Genomic DNA, 18319 nt, shown 5'->3' with positions numbered 1-18319 from the left:
AAGTTTAGGTATCTTTCAGATTTAGCAATATCATGTTTACATTTTAAAGCCTTTCCTACTGCTTCTTTTTAAATATATATACACATATAATTTATTTTATTTTTTTGTTTGGATTTCAAAATAACACTTTGGATTCTTCAGGGTTGAAGTAGTCAAAATCTCATTATAACAGTCCTTTAAAAACTATGGTGAAACCACATTATATACCTGACTAAACACACCAAGACATCTGATGAAGCTGGAGATTTATTAAAAATGTAATCAGAGAAATACCGTTCAGAGATAATGTCATTCAAGATGGAAAAGCTACAGTATATATATTTCAAGCAAGTACTACATTTTTCTCTTCTCTTTTTAGTGTAAGGGGAAACATTCTCTTACAATGGGACAGGGAACTTTGGCTTACACTGTGTACTAGTATACTAATTTTCATTTGTATTTGGAAAAACTACACATTTATTTATTTAACACTTCCTCTAAACCAGGCCATGTGATAAGCAGTTTACATATTACAGCTCTCCTGTGAATGCTGAGTTTCAAGTGTAAAATATAATGACTCGACATTTATATACCTTACAAAGAGATCAAACCATAATAAGTCTAGTAACCATCTGACACTGTACAAGATTATTACAACATTACCGACTACATTCCTTGTGCTGCATGTTACATCCCCACATTTTATAACTGGAAGTTTGTATCTCTTAATTCCTTTCACCTTTTCTCTCTCTCTCTCTCTCTCTCTCTCTCTCTCACACACACACACACACACACACACACACACCCCGACCCCAGGGCAAACAGCAGTTTGTTCTCTGTATGAGTCTGTTCCTGTTCTGTATTGTTTGTGCATTTGTTTTGATTTTTAGATTTCACGAGTGAAATCATATGGTATTCGTCTTTCTGACTTATTTCACGTATCATAATACCTTCTAGGTCCATCTATGTCGTTTCAAATAGCAAGATTGCATTCTTTTCTATGGCTGATTTAAAAAAAAAAGAAATGGAAATTTTTTTGAGATATGAAAATTAAGGTGAAAAATGGCAAAGCAATTTACCCATTGCACAAGAGAGGAAGTGGCAAAGCTGGTACCTGAACTCACAAACCTGCATTTTTAACCATTATACATCATGACTTTACTTGGTTATGACCTGAAGTGAACAGCCCACCATCAAGATTTGGGAGTTACTCTTAGCTCTCTGGCTGGGGGAATAGTAGATTATTGCAAAGAATTGTTGCTCTAGTTAAGTTCACTCCAAATATACACACTCTATTAGTACAGGTAAATAATATTAAGAATTAAAAGTAATAGTTAAAAAAATTATACACTACAAGATTCTTACATGATCAAGATGTTTCCATTCATCAGCCCATTCTCTTTCTGTCAAACGGTGGTCTACCAACTCATCCTGATAGCCTCCATTTAGACCTATGAGAAATTAAAGATTAAATTTGAAGATACAGGGAAGAATACAGTAAGCAGAATTCTATCAAGTACAAACACACAATCACACCAGATATGTGCACACTACTAAGGCAGTGACTCATACTAGAGTGTGGGATCTACAATGATATAAAACCAACAAAAAAAATCACTATTGAGAATATATATAAAAACTCCTATAAATCAATTATGAAAGACAAACAGCCCCAAAGGAAAACAGGCTTATGTCACTTACTAAGATTGTGGTGCCTATCACGTACTTCTCGATGTTCTATTATCTTGTTGGGTTCACGATACAGGTGGGAAGTTGCAATATCTTCTAAGGTGTAGTGCTGCAGAGGCGGAGGTGTAGGATGGAACTGGCCCCCCGGATTCATAAGGGGCACAGTAAGGGCAGGACTGTGCCGGGGAGCGGGACTGATTGTACACACTCTCTTGGCAGGAGGCTCAGAAGGAATTGCATCTCTTTCAAAACTGTTCTCTTCTCTCCTGTAGAAAGGGAAGTACATACCTGAGCCCAACAAGAGGTGTTCATGTAAACATGTCTTTGAGCACCTACTTTGTGCTATGCACTGTCACAAACAGGAAGACGATAGGAAAGATCTGAATGAGTCATGAACTAAAATGTCTTGAGGGACATTAAATAAATTGCTGATTTATTACAGCATGAAAAGAAAGGTCGAATTCATCCATAATCAGACATATACATCTAAGTCTCAAGAAGCAAAGGAGAGACCAAGGAGGTGATGGCATTTTCTTATGTGATATAATAAGAGGATTATGGGTTCAACTATGTTTGGGAATGTTTCAAGGCCAAATTTGCTATTGTAGAGGCTGGTCATAAGAAACAAACAATTTCCATATAGGAGAAAGAAGGCTCAATAATTAATATACTTGTGAATCAGTAGGGTTTTTAGTCATTTAGCTTCAACTGTAACAAATTTTCCAATATTGCTAAAATATTGTTTCCTTGACAAAAGCATAGAATGTTGTGGTAGACACACTGAAATTTCCAGGATAAGTTAATATAATTTCCATCTTCATAGTAATGGTGATTCATTAACAAGTATCAATAATTAATTGTGGTACTTTCACAAGACTTCACACATTAGAACAAATGCCTTGGGTGTTCCTTATGGTTCTGGAGCAGTGGACATACAGAATGCTTTAGAGCAGAGTTTCTCATCTGGGGTATATAGAGTCATCTGAGGAGTTTTTGAAAAATACTCATATCTGAGAACTACACCTATAGATTTGAGAAACATTCTGTTGCTTGATGTTGGCACGAAGCAAAACTAACCTTAGAAATTCTGAGCCCATTCCTCTAAATTACCATAGTTATCAAATTCTCTTTCTTTCACAAGCAAAGAGAAAGCTCAGAGTAGTTCCAGAAAAGCAAGGACAACCAAGCTCTTTGCTCACCTCTCTGGACTGGGCCTCTTTCCATTTCCATGCACTTCCATGAGCAGCTCAGAAGAGTCAGCAGGGGATGCGATACTTGTGTTGAGCAGAAGGTGTTCATGCTGAGCCAGGTATTGGGATGGGGTCTGCTTGGCGGCCCGAGCACAGTGTAGCAGTTCTCGCTGCAGCAGGGGCAGGTTGGCCTTGAAAAGAAGAGGCAGGGGCTGGAAGGTAGTTTTCCAGGTGTTGGGCCCCACACAACAGGGCTCAGCACCTCAAAAGGATTTCAGAAATAAGATAACACAAGACAAAAGCCCTTCTATCCTTGTCAGTCTGATTTTCATATGCCTCTGTGAGTTAAGTGACAAACTTGACTGCTGGTTGACTTGTCTCTTGCCCCCTCACAAGATGTAAATAAATCCCCTGAAGAAACTGTGCTTTATTATTACTTTTGAGGCCTAGTCAGTGTCAAACGAAGATCAATAAAGGTTCGTTGAACAAAATTTAAAAATATATACATTTTGAAGATATGGTCAGTGAGAGAATTAGTACTGTTTATATGAGAGTAGAAGAAATTCACTCTTCCTTCTACATCACAAGGCGTGGTTTCTCTCTTCTGAACTCTAACCTGTCTCTGATAGCACTACTCAATCTTTCCTTCATGTTCTCTAAAAGAACTGCCGTGGAATTCTGGAAACAGTGATTATTTTGGCTTGTTTGAAACATGGATTTTTAAAAACGTATTGGGAGTGACTGGAATGAGCCTTAAATTAGGCTTTGAGGATACACAGGTAACCCACTGGCAGAATCTATTTCTTAGTGTGGTATCCTCACTGGGCATGTTTTCTTATTTTGTAAAAAGGATAATTAATTGCATATCGATTATTTTTCCTTAACTTCAAACTGAGAATACCTTTAATGTGGACATATCATATAAAAACACCTACACTCTTTAACCTGAACTCCAATTCCTTCACATTTAACTGTATATTTCCCACATTTCTTTTATTTAAAAAAATGAAGAATTATACGTTTCTCCCCAAATTTAAAAACAATTCAGACTGAGCCCATAATAGTAGTCTTCACTCCAAGGTAAACAGATGAGCAAGTGAAAGGAGAGTTTTAATACATGCAAGTAGTCATCCCTTTACCAAGGGTTAACTTAGTAGGCACCATAATTAGTGACAGTTTTAAAACAGAAATAAATTTACAAAAACCTAAATGCTAGCCAAAAAGCTGCCATAACAACCTACCTCATGCTGTTTTCCAAAATAACAGTTAAGAATAGGGAATGTAATGATATAAAACACTTTTTAAGTCTGTTCTATAACCTCAATCTCATAGCAACTATAAAATCTTAATTGAAAAAATACCATGTCAGATCTTTACATCTGAAACATGTGTGTAACCTTTGATGAATTTAAAAAAAGCTAATTCTTTCCTATTAACACAAATCCTTCTTGATTCTGGTGTCTTGGGGGGAATAATTGTCTACTGGCTCTGACATACAAAAAACAGATCAAGATAGAACTAGCACAGCTGTTTCAGGGCTGAACAAAGTGCCACAGACTGCTCTGAGAGTCCAAGGCTTCAATGCTGTTAGAGTGACAACGCAGGCCGTGTACCTGAGACTTATGCATTTTCCTGTATATCTGCTATGCTCCAATTTAAAAAGTTTTTAAAAAGTGGTATCAGTACTTCAGTAAGATAACATATTCTTGATGTTATTATATGTTCTTATGAAATACAGGTAAAACAAAAAAAAGAAAGGCATATTTATTGGCCAGATATTTAGGCTTTGTGAGTCAGGAGGCAAAATTGAAGATATTATGTGGTATTCATATATAAGAGAGGAAACAAATTTCCAAATATTGTATTGACAAAAGTCAAAATACAAAAACAATTTAGTACAGCTTTTTGGTACTATTAGTCTACTACTAATGAAAAGAATATAATTCATTTGGCAGGGGTGTGGATTAAGGATAATATTTAGCTTACTTAAGTGAGGTTCAAAGTTAGCGCTCCCTAATATGAAATCAATTACAAATGTTTATTTGTGGAAAAAAAAAAGAAACATTCTCTACAGGGCTTTACAAAACCATATGGTGAGCTGGATTAGGATCACAGGTTTCCAAACTATGCTTGGTCTAGAGCACACTGGTATCTGACTATAGTCTTTCATTGCCTTTAAGCTATTGTATGACTCTGCAAGTAACAGATAACTGATAGCAATGCAAAATAATTTTGTTGTATATGGGAGTAGGCATAAAATTATGTCTAGTAGAGGTTCAATTGACTTCCCTTGTCCACTGTAGAAGCTAATTTTACTTTTTGCCCATTCATATCAATAATTATGATCAATACATGAGACTGTTCTTTGAGTTCTCCCCTGAACTGGTTTCAACACCTTATTGATTCCCTCGTTAATAATGAGTTAAATAAAATCTTTGACACAAGTTCGCTTTTTTTTATTTTTTTTGGTTCTTGTTGTTTCTTTTTTTTAAAAGTTTTGTTTTATTGGAAAAAAAAACCCAGTAACTTTACAGTGGAGAGGCATGACATACATGGCCTTTACCAAGTGATCAAAGTCATTATCACCAATTATGAGACAAATTAACATCTGTCTCCTGACAGCATAAAGTGATATCTTACCTGCTATTTACTGTTTAAAATGCATAATCTGATTCTAATCATGAGGAAATATCATAAAAATCCAAACTGAGGTTCATTCTATAAAATAATCATCTCGTACTCTTTAAAATGTCAAGATCATAAAAGGTTGAGGTTGTTTCAGATTAAAGTACACTGAAGAGACATGACAACGAAATGCAAGATGTGATCCTGAATTAGATATATCAACACACAAAAAAACCCACACTTTTTTTGGCTCTTGTAAAGGATATTAGTGTCCTTTAGTAATAGTGTTTTATCAATGTATCAATGTTAATTTCTCGATTTGTTAAGCATACTAAAGTAATTCAATGTATGTATAATGTCTGCATCTTACTCTCAAACACTTTTGAGGAAAATTAGTAGAAAGACAAAGAATAATGCAGATGTGATAAAATATAAACATTTGGAGAATTTGAGTGAAGGGTACAGGAATTTTACTGTACCATTTTGCAGCTTTCGGTGAGCATGAAATTATTTCAAAATAAAAAGTCCTTTTAAAAGAGCACATTACTTATAAACTGAATACTATCTTATTTATCAGGTAAGTATACTTTAACACGGTCCCCAAAAGTTATATTCCAGGGAACATAATTTCAGAGGCCATAATTAAAGTTACATTCAACTAGGGGTTGGGAGGATGCAAACATTGCTTTCCACATGTTCTTCTGTCCTTAGGGTGAGAGTCTGAAATGTAAAAGCTTTTTATTGTCTGATAGCCTCCTCTCAGATAACACTCATCTTCACCATCTGGCCACAACCAAAAGATTTAGTGTCTCAGTTACTTTTTCTGCTAAGAGCCCAGCCTCCATGTCACCTCCTGATCCACCCTCTACTTGTATCTGTATGTCATCATCAGAAGTCTGCATACAGACCAACTCAAGGCTTTTGCAATTCTCATCTCATCAAATATAAGACTGATCTTCAGGCTGCACTCACATTTCCCTAACAGCCCAAAATAAAATAAAGATATGATAATATATAAGCCACCCCGATTTATATTACAAAACAGGGATTGGTAGCAAATCCTGAGAAAATGCTGAATATAAATAATTACATCATAAAAATTACCTTGAGGAATGGAATCACAAAAGGACGAAGAGGAAAGTTTGTAGCCTCTTGGAGCTTGCAATGGAATTCTTCGATTGTTACTGTTGAGTTCTGAAAAGATACATAACCTTCAACTTCTAAAACTAGACATTATCCTTCTAATATAAATCTGATAATGCTGAACCCTTTTAAATCATAAGGAAAAGGTAATTCCGAGGGCACTGTATGAACTCAGATCCTGCTAAAAGGTTAACCAAATTGTTTCTTTGCTCTACTACTCCCCATCTATATTCTATATGCTCAGCAGCCTGGGCTGCAAAATAGTGCCATGCCTTTGCTGCTCGAGAAGAGAGCACTCGGGTCCCTTGTATTGAAGGGTTCATCACAAGTTACCTCAGGTACAAGAAACTAAGCTTACAGTGTTTCCGGTTGAACAGATCCTGATCAGAATGTCAACTTAAAGACTCAACAACCCAGAATCTCTTTCTTCAAAAGTTCATTTCTTCAAAGATTCTGCCTACCTCATAGAATCGGTCCCCCAAATCTTCTAAATCAAACATTAAAAGAAAAAAGAACAATGGGCGCTTTCTACCTTTAAGAAGTCTGTTTGCAAGATCAGACCACCTCAAAATAGGCAGATTCCCACTTGGTAAGATTTTAGTATTCCCAGGAAAGTTATTAGCACTTCCTCTATATTTTTTCAAAAGTCTGGCTTACAAGTAGGATTCTCAGCACCTCTGCTAAGGGGAATGTACAAATAAAAATATTTTCTTCAAAATTCACAAAATATTTTTATTTCAATTCCCTAAAACACACTATAGTAACAAAACAAGTTTAAAAAATTAAAAGTGGACATTAATCTAAATTCTTACTCCCCTGAAAGAATTACTCCTAGGAATTTATTTCTATAAAATCAAGTGTTCAAAAGTATAACATATACCATGCAAATTATTCATCAGCACAATATTGCTTCTTAACATTAAGAAATAGAAAACATACAGGTCCACCAATAAGAAACTGCATTGAAAATTACAATAGTCATACCTCGAAACATATTGGGGGGGGCAGATTTGAATAAATTAATGAAGAAAGGTTTCTATATTATATTAAGTGAAAACTCAGAAACAGTATGCTTTCCAATAACCCATTTATGAAAACAACATACACAGTATTTTTAACTGTCTGGAAGGACAATTACAACAGCAGTTATTTCTGGACATTAAATTATGCTGGATTTTCCAAATGTATCATATTAATATTCGGTTAAAAGTTGAAAAGGAAAAAAGGTATATCAAATTTAACCATGTTAAATAAAAATATTTGCACAGTTTACCTCACTTCTACTACAAAAATTATTTTAAACTTTAACTGAGTACTTGTTTAAAGTGTATGACATTTGTACAATGCAACCAAAGGTACTAGTAATCAAGAATAAAAATTAAGTGTAAGAGAATGATTGTCTTTCCCCACTACAGTGAATGCAACCAAGTCTCAGAAAGTAAACGCAAGTAGAGGAAAACTATAGAATGACTGTATGAATAAATTTTTCTTGTGGATGGACAAAGTAGGAAAGGGTGAACTGTGTGGCACAAAGAAATAGTGACTTAGGCCATTAAAACTGATTGAGGACTCTATATATACTGTAGATGCAAGACAATCCTCTGTCTGAGAGGGATGACAATAAGCTACTCTTCTGTTATCTTTCCCTAAATTATTTAATAAATGAAAGTATAGTTGTTTTTTTTCCCCTAAGAACTCACTGTCTAGTGGAAAACAGATGTATAAGCTATTCATGATCAAGGCACATGTTTGTAGGACACTACTGATACATAGAGAAGACATGTATGAACCAGACTTAGGAGGACAAGGAAGGTTTACAGAAGTGTCATCTGAAGAAGTAAAGGCACAGCCTTGGGAAAGATGCTTCTGACAGAGAAGAATGTGAAAAGGTAAAATGTTAGGAGATCTGGTCTCTGGATTGCAAAAGGCAGTATCTATAGGGGTCTTAGAAGATAATGGGTATAGATAGGTGACCATTCCAAAATTTTTATTTTAAAAATTTGAGATAATTATAATCATAAGAAGTTGCAAAAAAAAAAAAAAATACAGATAGGCTCCTCCAATGGTTACATTTTATGTCACTATAGTGTAATATCGAAACTAGGGAATTAACATTGATAAAATGTGTGTATAGTTCAATGCTATTTTATCACATGTGTGTATATTTGTGTAATCACCACTGCAATCAAGACATAAAAGTGTAGAAACCTTATCTTTATTCTCCCTGGTTTATAATACGGTTGTCTTAAATATTTCCTTAATATATACTGATGACCATATCAGACAATGCTGTAATTTTTGCTTCAACCACAACACATAATTAGAAAACTCAAGGAGAATTTCTAATGTATTTACTTATATTTTTACTCTTCCCATTTTTCTTTCATCTCTCCTGATATCTCAAGATTCCTTCTTTTATCATTTTCTTTCTGTTTCAGGAACTTCTTTTAGCCATTCTTTTAGGGGAGATGTGCTGGAGACAAATTTGCTTCATTTTACTTCATTGAGAATATTTTGAACCCTCCACTCTTCATTTCAGAAGGATACTTTTGATACATAGAAGATTGTGCATTGAACAAGTTTTTTTCATTCAGCACTTGAAAAATGTGCCACTTCCTTCTGGCTTCTGTGGTTACTGATGAGAAATCCACTGTCATTGGAATTTTTCCCTTATAAGTGAGATATTTCTCTCTCACTATTTTCAGGATTTTTCCCTTTTTTTTTTTTTTTTTTTTTTGCAGGATACGATGGGTGAGGTCTGCTCAGTTTTTTTGAATCTGTAGGTTTATGTCTTTTGTCAAATTTGGGGAAATTCCAGCCATTACTTCATTCTCCTTCTTTTTCTCCTCTCATACTGTGTTTCAGATCTTTTGTTATACTCCCTTCAAGTCCCTGAGATTCTGTTCATTTGTTTCAAGTCATTTTCCCTCTGTTGTTCAGATTAGGTAGTTTTTTTCTTTTGTTCAAACTTCAAGTCACTGATTCTTTCTTCTGTCCTCTCCATTCTACCGAATGAGTTTTTAATTTCATTATATTTTCCAGTTCTAAATTTTCCATTTAATTCTTATTTATATCTTCCATTTATTTGCTGGGCCTTAAAGTTTTTTTGTGTGTTATAATTGCTCATTGAAGCATTTTTATGATAGCTGCTTTAAAATCCTTGTCAGATAATTCCAGCATTTTAGTCAGCCTAGTTGATGTCTGTTGGTTATCTTTCTCATTTCGGTTGAGATGGTCCTGGTTCCTGGAAAAGTGATTCTCTATTGTATTCTGGATATTTGCAATGTACCTCCTTGGGTTCCAAGGTCATGTAGTCAATCTGTCTTCTCCCCATCCTTCAGAGTCTTATTTCTGTTTTATATATAAAATTCAATGTTTTCTGCCCTACTTGTCAGGAGGAATAGGAAGTATACCTTTCTGTTGTGCTTCTGAACTAGACTTGCTATTTCATGACCACGTCATTTCCATTAAACTGATGTAACTTAATTTGGCTGCTTTCAATTTTTTTTGGCATTATAAATAACAAACTGATTATCTAGGTCCAGATTATTATTTTGTTAGGATGAATTTCAAGCAGAGAAACTTGTGAGTCAAAGGAACATTGCCAAGCTACCTTCCAGAATGTATATTCTCCAAATAAGTCAGTGGAGAACAAAACATTTCTCTTTACCTTGCAGTGGAAATTGGCCATGCTTGCTCCCTGGGATAGTTAGGGATTATCGGCACTTTGTGTGCAAACCGCAGCTACCTAATTGTGCGGACTTTTCTAACTTGGCTAACGAAGTCTCCTCCACAGAGAATTATGGTTCCACTTACACGGGTCCACCAAAATCTTAACCATTCTTTTTATGCACAGAAGACTAAATAAGGCTGTCTTGAATAGGAAATACAACAATCTAAAGATGTTCATTTACTTCTAAATTAGACAAAGTTTTCAACAAGATGGTAGCAAAACCAAAAGAAAAAAGAACTGAATGGTAAATTCAAATGCAATATACATAAGATAATCAATCAAATTATCTATGAATAATGGCAGTTTTATTGATCTTGTTCCAATCCTTATATCTTATTTGATAGGCTAGAATGTTAGGGATTACACTGAATAGAGGAGACATCCTTTTCTGGTTGCTAGTATCAGATAGAAAGCTATCAAAATTTCACCATTAAACATAAGGATTACCTTTTTTGTTTATATGTCATCAGATAAAGGAAGTTTCCATAGACTGATGCTTGTGATCCCTCAAAATCTGTATGTTGAAACCTAATACCCAATGTGTTAGTATTTGGAGGTAGGGCTTTTGGGAGTTGATTAAGTCATTAGGGCAGAGCCCTTATGAATGCACAGAAAAGGAAAAAAGGAGATCTCAGAGAGCTCCCTTGCCCCTTCCACCTTGTAAGGACATACTGAGAAGACCATCATCTATTAACTAGGAAGTGGTCTCTTGGACTTAATAGCTTCCAGAAATGGGAGAAATATTTCTAAGTCACCCAGTCTATGGTATTCTAACAGCCTGAACAAAGTAAGACACTGATCTTAATGAAAACCCCAGTAAGTGAGAATTGATATAACATTTGAGAAAACCATTTGGCCCTATAAACTAAATTTATATGCATACCCTATTAAATTCGATTTCAATTGTCCGGTGTGATGCTTGAGCTCATGTACTATGTATAAGAATGCTCACAGCAACATTATTTGTAATAGCTCCTACACAGAAAACAGTTAACATAGCAAATCCAAAACTGGTAACCTTAGAAAAGTCTGCTCGCAAGGTTGGGCAAATGGCTGGCATCTATAAACTTGGCTGACAGACTGTTTCCTACACTGATATAAAACTTTCCCTAACTGAAAAAGTGGAAGTACCTCAAGTGTCCACCAATGGATAAATGGATAAGCAAAGCATGGCATACACATACAATGGAATATTATTCAGCCATAAAAAGGTAGAAAATTCTGACACATGATACAACATGGATGGACCTTGAGGACATTATGCTAAGTGAAATAAGCAATCCACAAAAAGACAAATACTGTATGATTCCACTTATATGAGGTACCTCGAGTAGTTAAGTAGAATGGTGGTTGACAGGAACTAAGGGGAGGAGAGAATGAGGAATTTTGTTTAATGGCAAAGAGTTTCAGTTTTGCAAGGCGAAAAGCTTTCTGGAGGTAGATAGTAGTGATAATTGCACAATGAAAATAATTAATACCAATAAATTTTACACTTTAAAATGGTTGAGATGGCAAATTTCACGTGTATCATCATACAATCTCTTAACGATATAAAAAAAAGTTAATGCAAGCATGGCCATTTGACAATTTGCTACATTTATATATGCTTTCATAGCTAAAAACTGGTTTACTTTTTTTTTTGACAAATGAAGGCTGTTATTTTTTCTTTTACTCTTGAAATTATCTTTAAGCATAGATTCTACTCAAAGTAATTTGTTGCTGAAATTGGCAATAACATTCTGATGTCTGCTTTGTTTCCAATTACAATTCAAACTCATTTTGACATTTAAGGCCAATTTTATTAGTCTAGATCCAGTAGGACTTTTCAATAGTAGTGTAAAATTTGACCAATAAATACTTTTTCTTTTCCAGAACAAAACCAAACTGCCCCACACTGGTGGGGGTGGTTCACTGTGCCTACACTGTTTTTGCAAACAATATGGTTTATGCTGAATACTAGTTTTCCTTCTGGAGTCTGGAATTTCAGTAGGTGCTAGGCAAAGAGTGCCTATGTGCCCAGACCCCAATAAAAACCTTGGGCAATGAGTCTCTAATAGGCTTCCCTGGGCAGAAACATCAAACACATGTTGCCACATTTTCATTGCTGGGATAGTAGTCAGCTCTGTGTGACCAATCATAAGAGATAAAGAGCATAAGGAAGCACATGGATTCCTGCAGATTCCAACTGTGTCTCCTTTATGATCCAGCTGTGGATCCTTATAATACCTCTGTAATAAATCATAGTTGAGCACAACTATGTGCCAGGTCCTGGGAATGCTTCTAGCAAATCTGAGCATGGGAGTATAAAAAGTATAAATTGTGGTATAGTTCTACAATAAAACATAGTATTAGCAATGAAAACCAACAACCTACAGGTATATGAAAAAACAAAGATTGAATCTCAAATGATTATTTATTGCATTTTGCTTTGTATGAGTTTTCTTCCACACTAGAATGAGAATTGTTTAAGGTAGCAGTTCTTACTCAAACTTTTCAGTCTTAAAATCCCTCTTATTAGTATGAGTTACATCTATCAATTATCATATCAGAAACTAAAACTGATTTTAGAAAAATATTTATTAATCCATTTCAAAATAACTATATTTTCTCAAAAAATGGAGTAAGAAGAATGACACTGTTGTTACAGTTTTGCAAATCTCTTTCATATCTAGCTTAATAAAGGACAGCTAGGTTGTCCTAGATGCTTTTGAATTTTACTCTGTAGTGACATCCTGTGTCAGGCAGCCTCCAGAAAATTCTATCACATACTCACAAGAGAATAAGAGTGAAAAGGCAAGAAACAACTTAGTATTATTATGAAAATAATTTTGACCTCTTGGACTTCCTAAAAGAGGTTGGAACCTCACAAGTCCTTGATTACACTTTGAGAACTGCAATGTTAGTTTAATACTGTGATTCATCTTTATCACATATGGAGGCTAACATGCAGGAATATGGGTTCTTTTATAAATATAGGAGGTAAATCTTGAAGAATTCTATTCACAAACATTGGAACTGGTGGAATGTCCCTTGCATACACTGAGGGTCAAATATGCATGAGAAACTGAAGAATGAAATCTCTTCGATATATTTATTTAAGACCATGAAACTTTCATTTATTTTTTTATTTTTTTAAATTTTTTAGGCGAGGCAACCCTTGGTTGACCTCACAGATTGCAAGGACCTTGTCAGGTTACAATCTCTTATTTTTTATGCCTACAGCACCTGGTCGTCCTAGGCCGTCTCCCATCCAAGTACTAACCAGGCCTGACCCTGCTTAGTTTCCGAGATCAGATGGGATCGGGCTTGTTCAGAGTGGCATGGCCACAGACTACTAGCCTATGAAACTTTAAATTTTACAAATTTTTATTTTCAAAATTAAACTCACTCATCTTCCTTTCTCTCTAGTTTAGAAACAATGCATCAAGCACTGACTCTATTAACAAAACTTCGTATTAATTTGGTAGAACCCCAGTGGACTGTTGAAATTCAGTTTTAAGACAAATTCAAAGCTGCTACTGGAATGAAATTAACACCAAAAGAAACAATAAGGTAAAAATTATAGATTTGTTTCTTTAATAAACACTTTTATACACAAATAAAATACACGAATCAACAGTTTTATACAAGTTATATAATAACTAATCTAGTCTGTAGATTTTGCCATATTGCTACAGGTTTGGGAGTGAGCAGAAATGTTACAACCTCTCTGTTGGTTTCGGTTCTGAGACGTACTCAGGCAGATGTTGACAGTGATGCTGTACTTACCACCAGTGCTAGCACAAGAGTCCGAACCTTCTCCCCAATCTCAGGCGAGATGTCATTGCCAAACTGCTGCAGAGTGGTGAGGAAGCGTTTCAACTTGCTGAGCTGCCGAGCACCACAAGTGGCTGGCAACTGTTGATTTGTTAGTGCCGATGATGTCGAAGAGGCAGGACCATTGCTGAATCTCTGTGGTGGTGACGGGGCACCATTCAGGGTAGGAGGAGAATGGTTGGTGCCATTGCTTACTAAAACAAAGCCAAAATGAAAGACTCAGTTTAAATGCCAAACACAAGGATCTTTGTTGAATTCTTCTTGTTTATATTCTCCTTCATTTATTCATTTGAATTTTGTAAAGCACATGATGAAAGAGTATACAAGGTATTGTTTCTGCCCTCAATGAAATTGCTACATATTCAGACTGTCAGGTACAAAATAACAGAATAATATAGATGTGTTAAAACAGAAGTGCATAGTGTTAAAACAGAAGTGCATAGAGTGCTACTAGAGCACAGAAATGGGACTCTATAGGTGCCTTGGGCAGGAAGGGGTAGGTAGTTTTAAGGTTTTCTGCCACAGGTACTAGATAAGATGTGTCTGGGAGAATATATATTTCCAATGACTCATGCCCATCTTTTACGTCACATCTCCTTCCCAATATTAGCGTCCCAAAGAAGCTGGGTAGTCAATTTAGAATGTAGCATGTGAACAAGACACCCAGAAAACAGAGAGTTATATTAATATAAGAAATGTTTTTCTAGGCTGTAGGTGTAATGATCTATTCCTGAAATAAGGTATACATCTCTTTGACCATTCAGAATATTTTCACCCATCAGTCAGTTGATCTCTGCCTTGACAGTGCTAGAATAATACTGCCAAAATCTTAGCCATTAAATAAAGTATTTTCTAGACAACATACAGGGTATTCCCATTCTATATTTCTGGAACACAACCCTTGAGCTAAGTTCTTAGCAGCATTAAGTAAAAATCTTCTTCGCTAAACAGTGAAATAAAATTACCTAGTGCCTGAAAGTCATTAGATATTCATTTACTCATACCCAGGCTTGAAAGTCTAAGAAGGTAAAACTGTGCCTAAAAATAGAAGAAAAAATTGAAGCCAAGACTTAAGCCAAATTTAAAGAACCCATTCATTTAATCTTTATGTGAGAAAACTGACATTTACTTATACTTTGCCTAATGTCAACTCATTAATCATGAAAAATCTTCCACCTCCCTTCTTCTTTCTCCAGGACAGTCACAGTTGGCTGACCATCATTATTCCTAATTCTTGACTGGCCTTTATGATTTGCATTGCCTTAATTAATTGTATACTTCTTGATGAACACATTACACATCTGTGTATACTGTAATTAGCTAATTTTTGTAAACTGTATACACATTGGCTTTGCTCATTAGCTAACAATGTTATGTGTTCAGAAAAATGATGCTGAATATGACTCACTGCTTAAAAGACTGTTAAGATTGAGAAAAAAATGGTGATTTCTGTGTCTTCCATTAAAAAAGATTACTAGAGCTACTGGAAAGAAAGCTCAACACTCAACCTCAGCAATCCAGAAAATTAGTTGCAATGGTCTGCCATTTCTGTGTTCATGGAAAGGTCAATTGCCATTGGAGAGCTGCCCTCTTTTGAAGCAGCTCATAAAAATAATATACTGCTGTGCTTTTAGCCACCCTGATGCTCAAACTTCTTCACAGCTTCCTTAGTGAAGGCATATGACCACATTTACTGAAATAATACCACCCTAAGTAGTCAAACATGGAGGTAAAAAGGGCTAGGTTTATGTATACATATTCGTATTATCTGTGTCTCGAAATCTGAATGATAGCCTGGGTTTAAGTCTGTTTCACTTCTAGATAGTACTTATATCTAAGGATGAATAGCTTTGAGATAGAAAATAGAATTTACGAAAAAAGATATCAAATTTTATTTTATTCATGCTGACTCAGATTGCTACAGTTGCCACTCACTCAATTTCAAATGTTTTGGGAAAATAATTAAAACTTCTATTAAAGCTATATATCTTAGATTCTCTTCTCCTCCATTTAAAAATAATAAACATTCTTGTGGGAGTATATGCTACTACATTGGGTTTTAGTTTGAATTTCCTTGATAACTAGTAAATTTGAACAACTTAGATTTACTGGCTAATATAATTCTTATGTACTGAACTGAGTCCTCCACAAATTCCTATGTTGAAGTTTGAATCCCTCAATAACTCAGAATGTGATTATAGTTGGAGATAGGGCCTTTAAAAATTAAGTGAGGGCACATGGGTGATTCATAATCCAATATAACTGTTGTTGTACTCATGAGAAAAGGACAACAAGAATGCACATGGACAGAGGCAACGTTGTGGGAGGGTATAGAGGGAGGTGACTTCTGCAAGCCTGGGAGAGACACCTCAGAAAAACCAAAAAACCTGTTGACACCTTGATCTTGGACCTCTATCCTCCAGAACTGTGAAAAATTAAACTTCTAATGTTTAAGTCACCCTGTCTGTAGTATTTTAGTATGGCAGCCCTAGCAAACTAATACAGTAATTATTCTCTTTTGTAAAGAGAATTACATGACAGTCCTGAACACTTTTAGAAGTAGTTTGATAATTTTACGAAACCTAATTTAATTCCGATAAATCAATATAATTTGAATTCATTATTTTAGAGCCAAAGAAATTAAGATAGCTACTTATCAGCCAAAGAGTATGATAAAATATTAAGATCATTAAATTTCCAAATGTCTAAATTAGCTAAGTACTATTCTCAGAGGGTACAAGCAATTTGTAAAAGAAATAATCAGATATATAGCTCTGATATACATATATATGTAAATATATCTTTTAGTAGCCATTTTAAAAATGATGAGAATGGTATATGCAGAAGGCTTTATGGCAGTCACTTAGATCCAAATGTCACTCTCAACCACAAACTCAAGTAATTAAGAGGTCTCACATGCTGTAGGAGTAAATGACACTGGCCTGGGTCCTCCGGGATTTATTGGTGGGAGGGGTGGCATGGTGGGAGGTGAGGATCTTGATTGTATCTTCACTTCCACAGGCGATCCAGGCATTGCTGGCACCCTTTTCTCAGGACCAACTGTGGAGAATTAAATAAACGAAGGTCAGAGTTGTCTATAAAATAATAAGAATGGTGACAATAATTTAAAATAACATGTTATCCTAGAGGATTGAGAAGTTCTGAAAACAATTTAATCGGCTGAATGGAGTAGTCCCCAGAAAGATATCTACCTCTCAATCTTTTGAACTGTGAATGTTTCCTTATATGGAAAAAGGGTCTTTGAAAATGTAGTTAAGGGTCTTGAGAGGTGGTGATCATGCTGGGTTATCTGAGTGGGCTCTAAATCGAATATAAATGAAACCCTCATTAGAAGAATAGAAAAGACACACACATAAAGAAAAGAATGCCTGGAAAACAGACGTAGCCACACAGAGACTTTGCAGTATGACAACAGATGAAGAGATTGGAGTGATATATCTACAAGTGCAAGAATACCAAGGATCTTGAGCAGCCACCAGAAGTTAAGAGAGAGGTATGGAACAGATTCTTCTGAGGCCCCAAGAAGGAATCGACCCTGCTATGCTACTATCCCCCCACCCCCAACCTTCAGAGTTTTTTGCTTTAAGCCACCCAGTTTGTGAAACTGTTATGGCAATCCAAGGAAACTAAAAGAAGGCAGCAAGGTCAAGAGTTGATTATGACTAAAGGTTAACAGTGAGGATAGTGGCTGGGAAAGAAAAAAAATGGGGTCTACGGCCATGCCACCCTGAATATGCCCGATCTCATCTGATCTCGGAAGCTAAGCAAGGTCGGGCCTGGTTAGTACTTGGATGGGAGACGACCTAAGAATACCGGGTGCTGTAGAAGTTTAGAAAAAAGAAAAAAGAAAGAAAAAGAAAAAGAAAAAAAAAGGGTTATTAATTCAGCTTATCTCAACTGCATCCTTTCTTAACTTCTGTTTATAAATGAATCAAATTAGCGTGTGTGTGGGAGCGGGGAGATAATAAGACTATCTAGACCCATAGGTGTCAACTGTATGGAATAGAAATAGAATTATAATCAGTTGTATCTATAAATTACTACGAATGATGAAGTACTTAATTTTTATACATATTAACTATTCTAAATAGGAAAAAAGAGGTAGGTTCAACATCTTTGACAC

At 35.4% G+C, this 18319-nt stretch overlaps 1 protein-coding gene and 2 pseudogenes across 2 annotated transcripts in view; 1 reads left to right on the top strand and 2 right to left on the bottom strand.

Annotated features, from left to right (window-relative positions):
* The window catches only part of CBFA2T2 (CBFA2/RUNX1 translocation partner 2), a 31646-nt gene extending 14414 nt beyond the window's left edge, over positions 1-17232 (bottom strand). For both annotated transcript variants that reach the window (XM_023522233.1, XM_023522234.1), the window contains exons 1-6: positions 17092-17232; positions 14128-14369; positions 6588-6677; positions 2868-3049; positions 1681-1934; positions 1345-1430 (exon numbers count right to left, since the gene is read on the bottom strand). In XM_023522233.1, the coding sequence (XP_023378001.1) occupies positions 1345-1430; positions 1681-1934; positions 2868-3049; positions 6588-6677; positions 14128-14369; positions 17092-17209 (972 nt within the window). In that variant the 5' untranslated portion in view covers positions 17210-17232. The remainder of the gene's footprint in view (positions 1-1344; positions 1431-1680; positions 1935-2867; positions 3050-6587; positions 6678-14127; positions 14370-17091) is intronic.
* On the bottom strand, positions 13573-13691 carry LOC111730855 (annotated as a pseudogene).
* A 673-nt stretch (positions 17233-17905) lies between the features above and the next one.
* Positions 17906-18024, top strand: LOC111730832 (annotated as a pseudogene).
* The last annotated feature ends 295 nt before the right edge of the window (positions 18025-18319 follow it).

The sequence above is a fragment of the Pteropus vampyrus genome, unplaced genomic scaffold (assembly GCF_000151845.1).
Source record: "Pteropus vampyrus isolate Shadow unplaced genomic scaffold, Pvam_2.0 Scaffold336, whole genome shotgun sequence".
Taxonomy (NCBI): domain Eukaryota; kingdom Metazoa; phylum Chordata; class Mammalia; order Chiroptera; family Pteropodidae; genus Pteropus; species Pteropus vampyrus.
This window is presented reverse-complemented; position numbering and strand designations above follow the sequence as displayed.